This window comes from Labeo rohita, chromosome 14, assembly GCF_022985175.1.
Source record: "Labeo rohita strain BAU-BD-2019 chromosome 14, IGBB_LRoh.1.0, whole genome shotgun sequence".
Lineage (NCBI taxonomy): Eukaryota > Metazoa > Chordata > Actinopteri > Cypriniformes > Cyprinidae > Labeo > Labeo rohita.
This window is the reverse complement of record NC_066882.1, coordinates 92,212-111,711: the sequence shown is the minus strand read 5'-3', so window position 1 is coordinate 111,711 and position 19,500 is coordinate 92,212. Positions and strand designations below refer to the sequence as shown.

General features: G+C 39.8%; 2 protein-coding genes and 1 long non-coding RNA gene across 3 annotated transcripts; 1 reads left to right on the top strand and 2 right to left on the bottom strand.

Annotated features, from left to right (window-relative positions):
- Window positions 1-2,352: 2,352 nt before the first annotated feature.
- Window positions 2,353-2,890, bottom strand: LOC127176658 (uncharacterized). Its single transcript, XR_007829133.1, has 3 exons — window positions 2,815-2,890; window positions 2,486-2,717; window positions 2,353-2,401 (listed from the first exon to the last, which is right to left on the bottom strand). It is a non-coding gene; the product is annotated as an uncharacterized LOC127176658 (long non-coding RNA).
- A 6,818-nt stretch (window positions 2,891-9,708) lies between these two features.
- On the top strand, window positions 9,709-11,198 carry msx1a (muscle segment homeobox 1a). Its single transcript, XM_051127662.1, has 2 exons — window positions 9,709-9,720; window positions 10,232-11,198. Exons 1-2 carry the CDS (start codon window positions 9,709-9,711, stop codon window positions 10,805-10,807), a joined length of 588 nt encoding a protein of 195 aa, XP_050983619.1. The 3' UTR covers window positions 10,808-11,198.
- Window positions 11,199-17,661: 6,463 nt separating this feature from the next.
- On the bottom strand, window positions 17,662-19,184 carry LOC127176652 (cytokine-like protein 1). Its single transcript, XM_051128444.1, has 4 exons — window positions 18,951-19,184; window positions 18,831-18,875; window positions 18,285-18,431; window positions 17,662-18,182 (listed from the first exon to the last, which is right to left on the bottom strand). The coding sequence occupies exons 1-4, from the start codon at window positions 19,101-19,103 to the stop codon at window positions 18,081-18,083; spliced, it is 447 nt and encodes a 148-aa protein (XP_050984401.1). The 5' UTR covers window positions 19,104-19,184; the 3' UTR covers window positions 17,662-18,080.
- Window positions 19,185-19,500: the final 316 nt, after the last annotated feature.

Below are 19,500 nucleotides of genomic sequence, written 5' to 3'. Positions count from 1 at the left end.
GTTATATGTTTAGATAAGTCATCAAGGTGAAAGGTCCCGTAATTCTCACACAGCTGGGACGATGTTCTCGCGGCGTCTTTCTAAGTTTCTGAGTGTGGCGACATTATATTCGGAATAGATGCAGACCAAAGGTACAGTCACATTAACTGCCGCTCTGCAAAAGCTTTTGTGCGAAATCCAGTCATTCCAATAGGAATCTGCACAATCAGGAGTTCCCATTTGGACTGAATCACTTGTGAGAGAGACGGTTCATGTCAACTCTAGAGCTCATTTCCATCATGTGCTCATTTGTAGGTAAAAAAACAAAAAACAAATTAACCCTAAATAGAGCTGTGTTCACAAACACCTCAAACAGAGTTTATTCTGTCATGATTTGCTCTTCGTGTGTGTGTGTGTGTGTTTGTGTTCACACAAGGATAGTAAAACCTGAAAACCTGCGGTCCCCACAATGTAAAAAAATGATTAAAAATAGTAAATGATGTTTATCTGAAAGAGTAACGGTGCAAACATGTTTTCTGTAAGGGCTAGGTTTAGGGTTAGGGTTGGGTTAGGGGACAGACAATATCGTTTGGTCAGTATAAAAACTACATGGAAAGTCCCCACAATTCACAAAAACAAACACACACACACACAATGATGACTTCATATCACACACAGAAACAAATGAGTCCCAGTCAAACGCAGGCAGACTCACAGTCTTCCAGTCCAAAGGGTGGAGGTTCATTCCAAGACTAGAGCAGAAATGGCAGCAAAAAAGGACAAAAAAGGCAATTTTCCACAGAGCTGTAATGTGGCGTCTTTGATCGCGCTGTCAGGCGCAGGTCTGATCCGCTGAGAACCGCTCTGACACACACTCCTCTCTCTGCTGTTTGCTTTAGTGTGTGTGTGTGTGTGTGATCATGTTGTCAAGATCAAATGCATTTAACAGCACAAATGTGCAGCAGTTACTTCATTACTGACCTCCTTAAACCGCGCGCACACACACACACATGTTGGTACTCCAATCATCATAGGGACTTTCCATATGCGTAATGGTATTTATCCTGAGCTAATCACATTTTCTATCCTCTAACCCTAAACATAAGCCTTTTTCACATCTTTAATAAAAACCGTTTAGTGTGTTTATTTAGCCATTCAAATAACAGTGACAGCTGGGATGAAACCTAAACACACACTCCATTCTGAGGCTTGTGTTCATCTAATGAGCATATAGCACTGACTTTTACTGTTTATATAGTTGTAAGTCTATAATAGTGACTACAGACTAACACAAACCCTACAGGAACACATTAAAACCTCCGTTATTTCTGGATCATATTGAAATGACACCAAAGGGAGGTTTGACATATTCAGCTCACTTCTGGAGACAATTTTGTCCCTAAAGCATAACAAAGTACAGTTACACATTACACACCCCACCCACTGCTGCCACACACACACACACACACACTGTAGTAAATCTGCAATCACACTGTTTTACTGTAGTTCAGTATGTTAAAGTGGCAGTCATGGCCTAATGGTTAGAGAGCTGGATGGGTTAAATGCAGAGCACAAATTTGAAGTATAGGACACCTACGGGACACCATACCTGGCCACATGTCACGTCCTTTCCTGTCCTTTCCTAACACACACTCTCTCTCAAACACACACACATCACACATGCTCTCTCTCTCACATACACAATAATAAACACATAACACACTCTCTCACACACACAAACACACAAAAATAATTGGATTGGACATAATTTACTGCTCAGTTGGTAATGAAGCATTTCAGCATCTGATAGAAATCAAAGCCTTGGGCTGCTGCGGACGAGAGAGAGAGAGATAAAGCTCAGCACAGATAACATTACTGTGTGTTTATTGAAAACACAGGAAAGGGAATTTACAGCAATACCACAGTAATACCCCAGTGTCTGTGCCACTGACATCACACCAGCCCTTTAGGAGTCTGTGGATTCATTTCTAGCAGGGTCTCATGAGCTGATGAGAGGCTAATAATCGACCCATCGGTGCGCTTGAGTTTTGGGGCGACACGAGTTTGAGTCCTGTCTGATTTACGACTATACTATCCGAATATAAAATTTAATTAAATCATACAAAATCAAGAATTAACATAGATACATATGTAGTTTTAAAATAAAAATGATTCAATATTTCATTTGTTTATCTGCATGTCATGTGACCATTAACCAACATCAGAGAACTGTTAAAGTGAATGTGCTGGTAAACTGTTAAAGTACTCACTTACAATTTCAGGGCCACTTCAAAACTTTATTTTTAGCTCAAAGGATTTTGAATGACCAAAACGTCTGGAATTTTGTCATCATTCAATTCCCATATTTCTTTCCTCGGTGGAAGACAAGCGATAGATATTTAGCGGAATGTTTATGCAGCTCCTGTAAATAAAATAAAAGTAAATGATGGTGTATACTGTCAAGTTGCAAAGATGATTAAAGTGTTGTAAATCTATTATGATTTACCTTTAATGAAGCAGGAAATCACTAAAGAACCAGCGTCTTAAACTAATCCCTGAGAAAACTTGAGTAGATGTGATGGATAAACCTGCTCAAACACTTACTGAAACACTTCTTTCAGATTCACATCACCAGACTCGACTGAACACACACACACACACACACTCACACACTCACAGTGATGTCAGGAAAATGAGTCCATGCTGTTGTCAAGGTCAGCAGTGTGTGTAATTGTGCGCTGAGGGTGAGAATACAAACACACGCACTCAATCACAGGCGTTTATCGGCTCACGTTACAATAACAAACCAGAAGAAACAGGTTTGATTTACTTTACCTCTGACCGCGGCTGCTGACCGGAGCGCATCGTCATGGACACCGACAGCCAATGAGAGGACGTGGGCGTGGCTCTGAGAGCAGACAGAAAAACATCAGCTGAAGTTGGAGAAGTTCAGCTTTACTGAAACACTAGATCTAAAGAGACAATAACACTGATGACACGAGCACTGAAACCAGAAACAGCCGTGTTTTTAAATGTCAAACAGCTGGGACAAATGATGATGATGAAGATGGTGAAGAGGCTGGACAATAAATCTGTTTCATTCCTAAAGAACAGCTGCTGTGACCCAACACACACACACACACACCTCTGGACTGATTGTAAATGTTCTCAGTTCACTATTATCTTCAAGCTGAAATATGATTTTCTCAGTTGACATTTTGGTAAAATAACGAATGTTCCCTATTGTAAGGATTTACTGATGAACACTGTTCTTTCTCTTTCTGTCCGGCGTCATCTCATCTCTCTCCTTCTCTCGTTCATTCTCTCTCAGTGAGTGATGCTGCCTTCGATCACATTCATCAATCTGAGCAGAAATGAGGCAGAACAGACGACACGAGCAGCAGAGTCGCTCTCTGTCCCAAAATATTTCACTTGTAGTCATGAAGAATGTGAAACTCAAACAGAAATGAAAATGTCTCTCAGTTACTTCTCCAGCGGTGTGTTTATAAAGTTGTAATTTTATTTTTCTGTTATATGCTTGCAAAATTATGTTTTTTTTCCAAGTCCAAAAGAGAAAACATTATGTGATAAGAATCAGGTGCATAAACGGTTTAGTTTTGCAAGTTATTTTTTAGGCTGGTCATATGTACGACTAACATTAAAAACAGAATTTAAATTCAGAAAGATGCGAGCGCGAAATACTCTGTCAAACTTAACCTCTTGCTGCAGTTGTATAGATCTATAGAAACACATCAAATACATTTTTTAGTTTCATTTTTATTCATTACGTAACACCTAGTTGTAATACTTACTGTTAGTTATATGAATTTTTCTCGTCATTACTTGTTTTGTGCACAATGCTCGTAAACACAAGCATGGCAATAAAGCACATTAAATCAAGAAATGTAGCTAAGATCAGTAGAATCAGGATGAACTGTTCATGACTAGTCCTAACGGCTCATGCAACTGGCCGCAGGTTAGCAGGTTATTTAAGGACCCTGAAATCAAGTTCAGCTCTCATTACTCTCTCTCACACACACACACACACACACACACACACACACACGAATAAACGTGAATTTGTAGTGTTGACTTTTACAATTAGCCTTGTAATAGAAATATATCGCGGTGGCGACGTTTTAATGCAGCCCGGTAAATGCCTTCGCTCAGGCGCGAGAGAATCTGTCGAATCCATCAGAGCAGAAAAACGCCTGCCGGGTAATGGAAGGAGAATTTATCGCAGGAAAATACAGTGGAGAAAATGAAACCCGTTTATTTTTCGGCATCCCTAAATTCTGTAGCAATTAATCTGCCCAATTTGATTACGAACGGCGCAAATTAAACAATAAAGAGCTGTCTAATGAGGAATTAATTATGGGGCGCGCGGGGTTTGAGGGGCGGGGATGTTAGCGCGCGAAACGGCGCTGCGTGAGACAAACGGCCGCGCGCTCAATGTGCGGCGGGACTGATAGCGGCCCGCGAGCTGATCGTAAAGATGAGGCGAAATCAATCGCGCTTTAACGGCCTCATTAAACTCCACTGCGGCGACCTGACCTCCCGCGCAGATGGAAAGCAGAAGCAGAAACGCCTCTCTCGGATTTATCGCCGTAATAGTGCACGTCACCGAACTCCTGAGGGATATATTTTGATTCAGCCGTCAGAGCGTTCCGTGATTAAAAACGGCGCGGCTCAGACGCGTTCATTCGGCCAGAGATGCGCCACACGGAGACTGAACGAACGCAAAAGACATTACGGATAAAATTCACAGGGAAGTAGCCCAAACACAACATTATTAATAATAATAATCATTTTCACGCAGTAAATTACGTTGAAGCTGGTGGAATCCACCTATACTTTTAAAAAATAAAGCTGCTTTATTGGCATCTGTGATTCCATGAAGAACCTTTAACATCCATGTGGAATTCTTTAGGGAACCCAAAATGTTTTTTTCTGTGGCATCATTACAAAAAGCATTCTGAAACCTTTCTTTTTAAGAGTGCAGGGTCTGATAGAACAGCCAGTCCGTCCAGATTCGCATGCATAATTTCAAACTCAGAGCTCACATTGACTTAGTTTTATGCAGATGTTCGGTGCATGAACTCGTGAAGAGAAGACAGCTGTCATTTTTTAATAATGCAGGGTTTATCAGAGCTACTCTGATTAGATTCAGCAGTTCCAAACGCCAAGCGCACGCTTGTTTAGTGTGTAGATGACTTACAGTACATGGAAAAATATCAGACTTTATAAGGAACATTTGAAGAGACTGGCATTCAAACAAATTAAAAGGCTATAAAGACCAGAAAATAAATACATAATTATTGTCAAGTCGAAAAGGGTCATAAAGTGTATACATTGAAATACATTAAAGTCATACATTAATGTGTCATTAATAAATACCAATAGCTCTCATTTACCTATTTATGTGTTGTACTGTTTTAATTATGATGAATCAAAATATAATAATTATTCAAATATTCCCAAGCAGGCAACTACTGTGAACGGTAAAACGACACATAGAACATATCTAAACACAATCTATGATGAAAACATCGACCATTAAAATAATACAATCGTTTAATATTTGACAATATGCCTTTTGAGAAGATCGGATTAACTAATGCATACAGTGGATTGAATGCTTTGGCGTCTCAGAAAGAGGCTTTTTACCAAATTGTGACTGTTTGATTTGTTAGCTTGTTATCCGCGTATTAAGCATTTCATTAAGTTTTATTAAGCACTCAATCACTGAATCCACACAGCAAACACGTTATTCAGCTCAGTGAGTTGGCATTAATGCTATTAGCGAGTTCTGTGTGTAAAACTGCTGCTAATTAAATTTCATCTGCAGGTAATTGAGACACGAGCTTTTTCACAGTCGCGCGCTTTTATCGGGATGGAACAGCTAGCAAACGCGTCATGTTTGTGAAAGATGATTTCTCCAGAATCTGCAACAATTTACAGTATTTCAACAATCAAGTTGGGTCGCAAATATTATGCGTGTATGTGGAAACACAAGAATCAGTTTTCTGTTGATATCCATCCCACTGAGCAAAAGTAGTCCAAACGACGTCATTTCAACGTCTTTGTCGGAATATAGACATGATCTGCACGTCGGGTGGACGTCTCATGTTTGTTGGGATCTTTTCAGTTGCCCTAGATTTCACTGACACCCTACAGTTTGAAATGTTTCATTCATAAATGTTTGTCCCCTTCAGCAGGCCAGAGGGAAAAATATACACGATGCTGGGTAAACTGTGCTTAAAATAGGAATTATGAATTATGTTTTTTTTTTTTCCAGTGACCACACATTATCTAGCTACTCATGCTGACAAATAAAATTTCATACAAATGTTCTTTGCTTCAGTTTGTTAAAATTGCAATAAACAAAGTAGGAAGCGTACATATAAATATTTATGAAAATAACTAAATCAGAGATTAAAAAAAAAAAAATTACATAAACATTACATCATGCTACATTCATGCAAAGATAGTACACCAGACCTAAGTGAGGACTAGACATCACTGGGGAAAAATGACTGACATACTTTTATTTAGGTTTTTACATAATTCTACATGTAAAATTAAAACTACAAAGTAATGAATGATTTAGTTACTCACTCATGGTAATCTTTGCTGAATGATTTTTTTTTATATATAAGATGAATACACGATTCAATGAGTCGCTCACAAACGGTTGTGATCAATAATGAACAAATCGCTTGAATTAATGATTCAGATGACTCACTCGTAAAGTCACATGTCGCCACCTACAGGTAAAAGACCTGCAGAAAGAGCCCGTGACCCCATTTTCATTTGGTATTAAGATTACAGTTTTGTTTTTGTTTTTTTTGGTGATCGGTTTTCAGTACCATATTTAAGTTGAATGGGCTCTAAAATGTTTTGTGATCGAATTACTCAAACTACATATGGAGGTTGTCAAAAACGCAAGTCACCACATCGAATTTGTGAACGCTATCTGTCCTGAATCTGCTAGATAGATAGATAGATAGATAGATAGATAGATAGATAGATAGATAGATAGATAGATAGCCATCGTATGTAACATATTTATAATTTTAAAATTGTTTTCTCATATAAATCTTCCTCATAACCACCAGCTGAATAATTAATAGGCTAATCACTGGAAAGAGAGAGGGACAATTGTTGTCTTTATCGAACTTCTTAAAAAGTGGATGTAAATGTGTACATGTTATCAATAGGTTTTTACTATGCCAATAGATCTGCTTGAATTTTGAGAGAGAGAGAGAGATGAGGAGTGTATCTCCTGACAGTGCACTGACGTGGGGTTTTCAGAGAGCAATACACTCGCGTTTAGAAGCTTAAATAACCGTAAGGCATTGAGTGGCCCTTTACGCCTGATTGCGCTAATTGCTTTGAAATAGGAGACATTATCTGTAATGATTGCAGGAGCAGCCGCGTCTTTCATCTTCACCGAGAGCATCGTAATGTTGCGATCAAACTCCGAACGCGACGCATTAAGACTCAATCAGCGCATCTGTCGCGTCACTTATATCCGAGAACTTTGCAGCATGAGGGCCATCATGCGAGGGACACGAATCAAAGTACACCACATGAGTTTGTGCGTTTTAAGCAGCTTAATGGGACACACATGTTCCGCAGTGACAAAGATCCTGAAATCGTTCGCTTTTCACCAAGGGCAAACGTTTCCCTCGGACCGTCTTTTGATATCCACGGAACCTTTTAAGTCTTTTAAGTCAGAATTGACAGACTCTGCATGAAAAGGGTTAAGACAACTCTCGGAGAGAGACGACAAAGGCTCTTTGTCTCACGTGCCTGCCTCCAGACTCGGAATCAAAGGTGGAGTTTGTGAAGTTAAACAAAGCTCCGATGGGACTTACAGTCGCTTTGTATCACAGTTCAGCCCTCATTTGTTGCCCTGAGATTTCAATAAAAAAACTATGGTAATCACCTTCTCCACGGCACATCAGTGGCCCTAAAGCTCAGTGTTTGGCATGCTAATTGCCCCCAACTATGTTTCCCCGCAAAGCTGCCGCTCCGCTCCCTACACAAACACAACACAAACAATCGACGCCAGATATTTAGTACTTGCTTGCACTAAGGAGCTCCGTCTAGAAGCGCCCTCTTTTCGGACAGCGGGAGGGTAATGCGTTTCGTGTGTGCAAGTTTGTGTTTATGTTGCTCATTTTTACTGCGGAAGGATCAAACATTCCCGCAGCGCGTGAGAGCGCGAGACTTCAAAGCGCGCGACACACAGCGCCACTCATTTCATCTAATGGGCTCTAAGTGTCTCCAAGCATAATTACAGATTTATTCCGTTTAAGTGCCGGATGTGAAATTAAGGAAATGCTAAATTACGCTTGCGTGTAATTTTATCAGTTACAACCAATTACAGTTTACCAAAGAGGAGAACTGCTTTAAGCCACCGTGTGCATGAAAGTACAGCAGTAAAACTGAGAGTATTACCATCAGTAACTTATATTATTAATATCTGTGTTGTCAAGTAGTTACTTTGCCTAACTGTCCTGTGATAGTACTCTCTGATCTGCTCTATTACACCAGCCAGTAAACAGAGAGAGCTAGTAAATGGCTTGTGATCGTTTAAGAAACTACATTTTTCAGGCGGAATGTCCTGCGGCTGGTCGCGAGGGTTAAAATTCCGCGCTTTGATCCCGCCGCTGCTGGCGCCAAAAAACAACATCACCGAGACTAATAATTACCTGGGTAAAACACTAATCACCGCTGATTGAACGTGTTTGGCAATTACTGAAGCTGATACTGTGTAGACACACATTGCAATAATAATAATCTGCAACGCAGCTTATTAGAAATAGTACGCGTCGATTCTTTCCGCATTATTTTAGCAGAGACTTAATAGAAGTTTTGGCGAAAAAAAAAGAGATCAGAAATCTGTTGCCCATAACGATCCGCTTCCTCCTTCCCAGATCATCCCTTTTTTGACATGAAAAAGGCAAACAGCAAAAGGATAAGTCAAAGAAATGTAGTGTAATAATTCCGTATAGTCACAAAAGATAGTTGTCAGTGCAGTTATTTATCATTCATTAGGTAACACTTAAAAGTTATGCTACAAAACGCAGCATTTTGCTCAACGCAGATACGCAAGCACAACAGACACAGAGTCAAACTTCTGGAGAAACTTAAGCCCCGCCCCGCTCTGTTCTGATTGGGTCACGCGCGCGTTATTAGCGTACAGTACTTCACAGAGGAGTTAAACAGCAGCATGTTCTAAGCATCCGATCTTTCACTGTATACTAAAAACCAAGCGCAACTCTGCATGGCCCCAGTTATCAGCATGACTTCTCAAGCTACTGGTTTTAAAGCTGAAGATCACTCCCGTGTGATTTTAGAAGAAAAAGGAGAGATGCAGACCAGCATCGGTGTGGAGGAGGACGGGGAGAGACCGAAGATTCTCCCGTTCAGCGTTGAAGCTCTGATGGCAGATCGGAGACCGAACAACTCTACCGCCGGGACGTCGCATACTGTCATTCCGGACACAAATCCAGACCGGACCGGTGCTCGTTTGACATTTTCTGTTGACGTTCTGAAACTGCACGAGAGCGCGCCTATGAAGTCGGAGAGCCCGGAGCGCGCGGAGCGGAGCACATGGATGCATCACCTCTCTCCCCGTGAGTCACACTAATGTCTTGGCAAAAGTAAAGCGTGTGCAGTACACAATAAACCGTTTCATGCTTTCAATTGGCATATTTTATGAGCTCAGATGTATATCGGCAACAGTTTGCACAGAGGCCTGTCCCTTCGGAAAATTAACCATAGTTTTATTGTAGTACATGTTTTTTGGGGGGATTGTTTACCATTCGTGTAACTACAGTTTTACTACAAATACATTGGTTAAACTGTGGTTAGTGTCGCAAAACCCCGGTTAATTTATGGTTTAATTTTGCTGTTTTAGTAAACAATAAGTTAACAATAGTTGAGTTTCATAAGGGACTTGGGTTTGGCTTGACTGACGTCACCACGATGCTTCTTAAGAAACATTGCTGATTTATTATAGACCAAACTTGCTCAGTAAAATTATCTGTTTAAGACATATGTAAAAGTTAAAGGCATTTGAGACTGATAAGAATCAATGACCACGTTTAGTTCGCCGATAATGTAACTACTTTCAATAATCAGAGTAAGAACTCAAGACATTTACGTGCCTGTTAAGCCTGATTAAAATCTGCATATCGCGCATATTTTACTGCGATTCTGGTCTGGCTATCATTATGAGCTTATTTGCATTTTGTTCTTAGTGTTGCGTAAATTTAGTGCAGTATTACCTGGATTTCAGTCGCACTGTGAGGGTGCATGTGAACGCAGACATCATGCAGACTTCAAAAGTAGTGCACGAGATGAGTCTAAAGGTCGTTTTGCTGTTTTGTTGACTTTAGGGCGTCTCAGTCCTCCCGCATGTCCTCTGAGAAAACACAAAACCAACCGAAAGCCTCGGACCCCGTTCAGCACGTCGCAGCTGCTGGCGCTGGAGCGGAAGTTCCGGCAGAAACAGTACCTGTCTATCGCCGAACGGGCCGAGTTCTCCAGCTCGCTGAACTTGACGGAGACTCAGGTGAAGATCTGGTTCCAGAACAGGCGAGCTAAAGCCAAGCGGCTCCAGGAGGCCGAGCTCGAAAAACTAAAAATGGCCACTAAACCGATGCTTCCTCCAGCCTTCGGGATTTCATTTCCAGTCGGCGCTCACGTTCCGGCTTCTTATACGGGATCGCACCAGTTTCACAGACACTCCGTGAGCATGACACCGGTGGGACTGTACACACACATGGGATACAGCATGTACCATTTAGCGTAAAAGACGGCGCAGTGCATCTGAAGCTCAGCGTGAAGAAATGTGACTCTGTCGCGCACTCATGCAGCCGTCTCCAGCGGTTCTGTTCCGATAAAGGTGGACATGCTTTACTCTAATGCTGGCATTTCATACGGCCTGTACTTTCACAGAGAGTTATGAAAATGGATTTGGTCAAAGGTAGGTCAGGTGAAAACGGTCTGTATCTCACACTTGCATTCGTAGCAATGCGTTTATGGTCAAATGGCGTATTTCAAACTCGCATGAATGTTCTAAACGATAGCATTTTAAAAATGAACAACACTGACTGTTGTTTTAATGATTCCCTTCGAAAGGGATATCTAAAATGTAAAATATTGTACATTTTGTCAAAAATACCGTTTATATGACGAATATATTTGTTAAATAAATTAATGACACATGGTCCATTCTTTGTTTTCTCATTTGTTTTGCAGAAACATGGTCTAGATTGCGAGAAAGATTCGAAGCATTTAAAAACACATCCCACAGTGAAACCAAAATATTTCTTAATTTGACAATGACTGATTTCAATCCAGGCACTTTAATCTTAAAATGAAAAACTGTCTCATCCTAAATGGTACCCATAAACAGCCTGATAAATACAAACCATTTCTAACGTTTCAGACTAAAGTAGATTTTAAAAGTGATATTTTTGTGTGGTTTCTGAGACTGGCATATGTCAATGAAATTTAAAACCACTCAACATATTTAAACTACATATTAATTTGTGGACCCAGATTAACATCAAAGATTTCTTGCTCGGCACACTGTGTGTGCACGTGGTTCATAGTTTCTTACAGAAATAAATCTATGTAAAATGTAACTCGAAAAAGAACAGGCAGTCTTTGAGTGTCGTGGTGAAAGTGCATTTAAACTGTCATCTATCATCTGGCTGGAGTGTATTTCCACAGCTGTTGCTTATTGCTCTGAAATAACCCACTTAGATTTTCTTGGCGCCGGTAGACCTCGGAGAGACCAACATCTACAAACCCGTCACTTGTGCGAAGTTCAAACAAGTGAGTGAAATTAAAGATTGGACTTAGACATGAAATTACCTTAAATGATTTGACTGGAATCCTCTTATTGAAGGGATGAAATTACAGCGAACACACTGTGAGTTTGGAGGACCTGCAGCACATACAGTCGAGAGCTTGATCTAATGTTTACAGTGACGCATCGAGAGCAATCAAGAGAACAATTTACGGGTGAATAAATATCACTGTTGAATTTTGCATCGATTCATTGCTGGTACGACGTCATCTCAACAAATCTAGTTAAAATATCAGTATTAACCTAGCAGTATGTTATTAATCATCTTTGACGCTGGGTCACATGTTGGCTTGGTGCTTCAAAAACTTTTAGTCATTCGAGAGATGACCACGGAATTTGAAATGAGCATGCGATTTTCAGAAGAAAAAAAAAAAAAAAGAAAGAAATTGAATTATCGCAATTTATTTTAGCGTTTATCTGTGAAAAACCGCCAGGGTTGAAAACATTCTGCTGGGACTTGAGTCACTGCTCGGTAATTAATAAAAGCCCTAATGACAATAAGATGAGAATCACACGGGTGAGCGCGCCGGCTGAAAGCGGGGACGAGCTCACAAAAGATCTGAGGGGAATCTGTCCCTTCTTTTCAGAAGAGGTCGCACTCTCTCTCTCTTCACGCCCTGGGCTAAAAGGGAAACAAAAGTCACTTGTTTTTATCATCCAAAATATCACAACGGGAAGTTTGCGAAGAGAATCGGCGCTTCATTTCACTGGCGCCACGTCTGTCATTCTCTCTCTTCAAGGAACATTCAAAGACTCGAGCAGGGAAGTGAGTTCAGCCCTTTCTAGATTCTGGCATTTCACAGACGTCACATTCTTACGGAAACTCTTGCAATATTGTACACACGTAAATCCAGGTTTGACTGGAAATATCATCTATAAAAAGAAAGCAAACGAACCTAAATTAGGGCTACACATTAAAATAATAAAACCGTAAATTAAACTTCTAAATAATACATGATCAATCACTAAGTTAACCTGAAGTTACTGATATTTACGTTCACATGAGATTAAACTCGAACATGCACTCGGTGCAAATACGTTTAAGGTTACATATATATGATGGTATATACTGGATGTTTTTCTTTCCTTTTAGAGGAGGACATGGATTTTTTTTTATTATTATTATTATTCAACGCTGATATTTCAAACTTAATAATACATGTGTCGGTATTGGTGCTGATTTTGTTTGATTCTACTGACATTTCCATTTAAAAGATACAATATTTTTTATCCGTCCTGATAACTCTGAATTTTGGCATTTCTGAAACAGCGTCTGTTAAAAAGAGAGACGACCTTCCTAATATTAGACAATTTTCCTGGAATATATTACATCAACTAATTGCAAAAATATTTTCCATTCATTGGAATGACAACACGGTGGAAGAAACAAAGTCTGGAATAAGTATCAGTGAAGCAAATGCAGCATCGAAAACAGCATGAAATAATAATAATAATAATTCCAGTTATTTTGGTTTCAAATTCTCATCTGCATTAAAAGCTGAGATGTCGGCTGTGGATTAGATTTTGTCATAAACTAAAGCGCCCCCTCATGGTAAATGCAACTGTAAACTATTTGCAGGATATTAACTTAACATTTACCCGCAAGCTGTTTGTTTTTATTAAAAAAAAAAAAAAAACATCACATTCGTTTATCTGTTTAAATTTTTTTTTGTTTTTTTTTAACATAGGCGTATGGTTTCAGTGATTTGTTTGACACATGACTACATACATAAAGTTCTGTTCCAAACAAATAAAAGATCAGGCCATATAGACGTGCAGTTTAAAACCCATCGCATTTCACACTGAAAAATAATAGGCACCATACAGATTAACCCATCCTAACCATTTTATTATCATTACGACTAATAATAAGACAATGCGTTTACCTCATTATAACCCTGTGATGATGAATATAAGATCGTGTCCTTCATCTCAAACTAAATGCCTGTATTTAAGAGAAATTAATAATTTATGAGTAATACAAGTTGTTGTACTGCAGTATTCTTTTTATAAGTTTGCGCTGAAAATGAATTGTAGATATTTTGACTTTTGTGGCAATTGAATTTCATGATTTTTGTTTTTATGATAAGTTTCTATGGTAAGAAACGTAAATGCCAGTGTGAATTTTTATAAAACAATGACTCGAATAAGGGGGGAAAAAACTAAGGAGCATGATAAAAGATATACCAACAAAAAAGCTACATCAGTGCACGAATAGCAGCACGATCATGCATTAAGATGCTAAATCAAATATAGTTTGTAATATTTAACTGTTTTTGTTGTGTTTTGCTGCAGCAATTGATGACACGGGCATGAAATCAAATAGACACGAGAAAGAGACAGAGAGACCTGAAGATCTCAGTCTGTTCATGATTATTCTCCAGCTGCAGCCTCGATTCTGCAGTTATTTACCCCAGATCATCGATATATATGTCTGTAGTTTTCCTTAAATATTTACCAAACCTATTTCACATTTCAAATAACCTATAAGTGACCTTCAACTATTCATTTTAAAAGTATTTGAACGCACATATTCTAACTGAAGCTACACTTTTACGTCCGAATGAATGTTTAATAGTAACGTTTCATGCTATGCAATCACAAAAAAACAGTGCATATAAAAACGTAAATATGTAAAATCACAATAATGCATTTAAAGTTAATCGATGCTCTCAAAGGACCAAAATTCATAAACCACTTCAGCAGCTCAGAATGACGCGGAACGTCTGAGTCACAAACACAACCAAACTCCATCATAATTACAGACTGAAATTAATGTTGTCTTAGGGATTATTGGTGTAATTTCGAAGAACTGTTTTCCTAGTAACTAATGAGATGGTTATAAAAAAAACAATGGAACCGTAAACATGATGGAAATTTGCCTGAAACGCTCGTAAATACAGCGATTATAACACTTAGGCCGGGTCTCAGCAAACCACTGCTGTAAATAAACCATTTTCTGGCTTGTTTTAAAAGTGTGTTTCAATTAGCCAACCACGAAATGATTTCTGCCTGTGTTTTATGATGCGTTGCTCGTTCGCTCGAGTGTCACACAACATTATCGGGCGGAATTATTCACCCCCTGATGTTTAAGGAGCGTGTTTGATATTTGGCGAAGTTTTCAGGCTGAATCAGTAGTTCATTAGACTCATGACATAAAAGTATGAGCACTTGAACTATTGAATTAGACTGAACAATAAACGGTGTTTCGTTATATTTATGTACATTTGTTTCCAGTACGATATTAAAGGCGATCACTATATTCGCTCCCACAACAGCGCACGCTAATATTCTGTTATTCTAAACGCGCTGCAGTTTGGTCTTCCAGATGACAAATGTTCGAGCTTCTGATTGGCTGTCAGTCGTTCCTCAGCTGGAAAAAAGTCGCTCTAAATGTTTTCTCCAAAGATATCTTTCCTGTGTGTTCTTATTATTGGGATTTATTAAGAATGATTTTAGAACGATTTGGGGAATTTTAGGAATGTGTCATTTTTAGCATTTGTTTGATTTGGGCCAAATCTTCTGTCTGTCATCAGGCACTCTAGTGAACTGAAATGTCCTGCTAAATGTCTCAGCGCGATGTTCGCCTTAAATTTTCAAAAACGCAAACTGAAAACACAGCTGAGGTCTGAGGCATAACGCTCTTTAGACTAAGCTAGCATTTATCACAGAATCACAACAGCAGTTCTCCTCTGAGCACAGCGAAGAGAGCGAGCGGCAGTGCGGCGTTCGTTCGCCAGAGGGCGCCGTTACACTGCGAGGGTTTCTAAACACGCTTCTCTTCCAAAACATCGCAGCCCATGTTCAACAGGGCCGCCTTTAGCGATCACATGGGTTTTGCATGACCTTCCTCTTCCTCACTCATCTGTTTTCATCTAGTGCTGCATTAATGTGAATCAGCATTTGGACACGACACAAGAAAGCACAATGCAAGGGCCGTGGTATAATCACACACGTCATTCTGAAATATCTGTAATATCGGGTTGTATGTGTGTGTGTGTGTGTGTAAAGCTAAACTGGCTGCGTTTTTTATAGGAGCAAGAACTTTAGTGTTATTAAACTATAGCTCAGGTTCTGCATGACATCAAACATCACACCATTAAATAACACGGATAACTCACACTCTGTTTGCCTTCGATGAGAACTAAATACCGCACCCTCTTTTGCAGAGACTCTCTTTCCGGTGTTGTGCCCATTTTCGACCCCCGCTAAATTATTACCCCCTCTCGTTGAAATCGCTACGTGATTTGCCTAATCCTAACCCCACCCCTAATCCTAACCACTCCCTCACACCTAGCCCTACACCTACCAATATTAGGGGGGTAGTAATCTGGCGGGGGTCAGAATTCGGCATAACACCGGTAACATTTGCGCCAATCACGGAACCGTAAATCACGTGACCGCTCATGATGTGTTTGGGTGTTCGATATATTTTTTATTGCCCTTATTGTACTGAAGACAAAACTGTATGCATATGTACAAAAAACCCTCTTAATTTCCTTAACCCGTTTTTTTGCAGTTTAACACCCAATAACTTTTTTATGGTATTCTAATCTTATGTTGTCATTCATTATTTACCACAAAAACGGATGTTTTTAAATGGATATTTTAACATACACTTTGTATTTCTTTTCGTGCCCTATTTAAATACACAGTGTTTGTGGTTATCACTGTGAAATGTTCTGACAAAAACCTCACCTAATGTGTTCAGTACTGACATTACTCAGCCTACTGATGTCATAGACAATGGTTTCTCATTTATATGCAGTGGCATGTCAAACTACCTCCTTTCCTCCTACCTGCTTTACAATAACTGATTAGTAATGAATTACTCTGTTCCTATAAAAGTGCACCGATCATACATTGGGCTCATCGTAACTTCAACACTGGTTTTGTTCCTCCTGACAACTTGCTCTCTGTGCGCGGATTATGTCGGCTGCATATTCTTGTAAATTCTGTTCACATTTTTGTCTTGTTTAATTCTGAGCTGAACTGTAATTCCTGAGTGCCAGTGAATTCAGGGAGAGAACAGGCAATTTGTTCCATCTTCTCAGGAAACGGGACAAAGTTACCAAATGTTCCAGGCACTGTCTCCACATCTGCATGCTCAGTGAAGTCTGGAGCTCCCGAGTGCAATGCTTGCCATAAAAATCAAGCCAAATCTCTGAGCAGCGGCTCTGTGTGTGAAGGAGAGCTGATTTATGTCTCTCTCATGACAGTCTGTTCTGTAACTGATTTAACGAGTCGCTCCACGCAGCGACAGACGAATGCGAGTCCACTGCCAAACTGAGCCGAGAAGTAGGTCATGTTTGTTTCCAGGTGTGAAATCGAACCCAAGTGCTTCTCAAGAAACATCACTGCTTCACACAGCCATCCCAGACTGTTTTTATAAGAGCTTTGAAAAAAGGGCCAGTATAAAAACACTCATCACACACTATAAAAATATTTTTATAAGTTGTAAGTAAAACAATGATTATTGCAGCTATTTCAGTCTTTCTACTTTAACTAACTTACTTTGTGCTAGCAGTTTCTAAGTGAAAATTGTTTCTTCGCCAGCTTTGTTTCAGTGTACAGAAATCACTCAAACTTGTTTATATTTTATTAATAAAATACTTTATTTTACTTCATTCTTGAAAGTTACTTAAAATATGGCAGAAATATAGTGATTAATGGCTGAGCTGGTGAAGAGACGGCAGAAGAATGCTCACAGAATCATACTGTGATTGACAGGACTAGATGAAGAAGCTCTCCCCAATCGTTCCTCTAAAACTCCCTCATGCATGTCATGCAAGTGTAACCGCGTGCCAAGAATAAATTCATGCAAAATATCTCCTTTACATGTTGCGGTCAATAGGCTAAACATGCAGCCATGTAAACAGACCGCTGCTTTATTACTCAACAGATTGAGATGAATGACTGGCATTTTGCAAATTTCCTCTGGAATGTTTTTCCCTCGCTAGTGGAATGCATAGACAAACACACACATGGACACACGCACACACAGATACACACACTGTTAAAAGGGAACCTCACCCTGAACTTCAGACAGAACAGGGCATTACCAGCCAAAACCAGCTCTATCAAAAACACCATGTTCAGCACAGCATTCACACACACACACACACACACACACCTGTAAGTGGCTGTAAGTGTAACATGTTTTTGGTGTAATATTGGGGAAAGCATTTGCGCTGTTTTTGCATTTATCTCAGGCATCCTCTATTAGATGTTCCAGTCGGTCCTCTGTGTATCGTGGGCTGATGTTTCCTGTTTCCAGAGCCTCACAGTCATTTGTGTGAAACACCAGATCCTACACAAAGAACACACACACACACACACACACAATGCATCTCTCGCAATGACAAAGTTACTAAAAGATGAGGCTTGTTTGCATTTTGATGGCATCACATACCCGATAGCATATGCGACTGATGATTGTATAGAGGATCTGGACCCGACGCTTCAGGAGCCGAATGCGTGGCCTCTCTCTGCAGTACTCAGTGGGCAGATTCTCAGTCACATACAGGAAATCACGCAGTTTGGACGTGATGCAGGAGTTCTGGAAAACACCAGAGAATCTCACCGACCCAGAGGACGCAGATGTTCACTAATTATACATGTGTTGAGTGATTCATCAGCCAAATATCATCACACACACACACACACACACACACCTTTCCTTTACTTACTTACTTAGCCCTCACAGGAGACTGCACACTTGTACTTTATGAAAAAAACTCATTGTGCATGATTTATAAGTCTGTTTCCTCATGTGGATCTAAAAAATGTCCTCACAAGGTCAAAATTTACTGATATTACTATTCTTGTGGGGACATTTGGTCAGGTACACACACACAGCATAAACTTTAGAACGAACAGCTTATGTACACTCAACAGAAAGAGACATTTAAAAAAAATACATGAAATCAATGCATTCCTGACAGAAATGGTCACTCACGTGCACGTCTAGAAACATCTTCGGCAAAAACTCAGCGCAAGTTTTCTGCAACAATTAAAGTTTAAAGTTTATACATGACCATAGCACAAGCCTCGTATTGGCATCAACAAACTCACCTACCGTGCGACTAGATTTATGTATTTTGTCCAAAGTGTTCATGACTTCTTTGCAGAGTTCCAGAGTGCGCGAGTAACAGGTCGGCGGCGCGCAGCACGCGAACCAAATCAAACCGAGAATAAAGATGAAAGAAGCGAGTCTCGTCTGCGCGCTCATATCTGTCTCTCCTCAAAACAGATGTGCTGTGCGATCATGACGAGAATCTCCCCCTATAAACGTGTGTGTGTGTCTGAGAGAGAGAGAGAAATGGAGCGCTCGGTCCCCATGACGTCACTTTCCCACAAGCGCACATACAGATGCTTGTGTTTCTGGATGGAGAGTGAATAAATATTTTGGAAAAGAGTGTATGAATGTGTAAAAAGTGTGAGTGTAGTATAAAGAGGTGTTTTATAAATTAGTTTATTCCTCAGCGAAAGCAAAATATGTTTTTTGATAACGTTCCCAGTAAAAACGTTATTTCGCAATGTTTTCTGAACGTTCGTGTTTAAGGGAGCATTCCATTTGATCGTTTTGCAAACGTTATCGGAATATTACTTCTGAATGTCTGAAACAA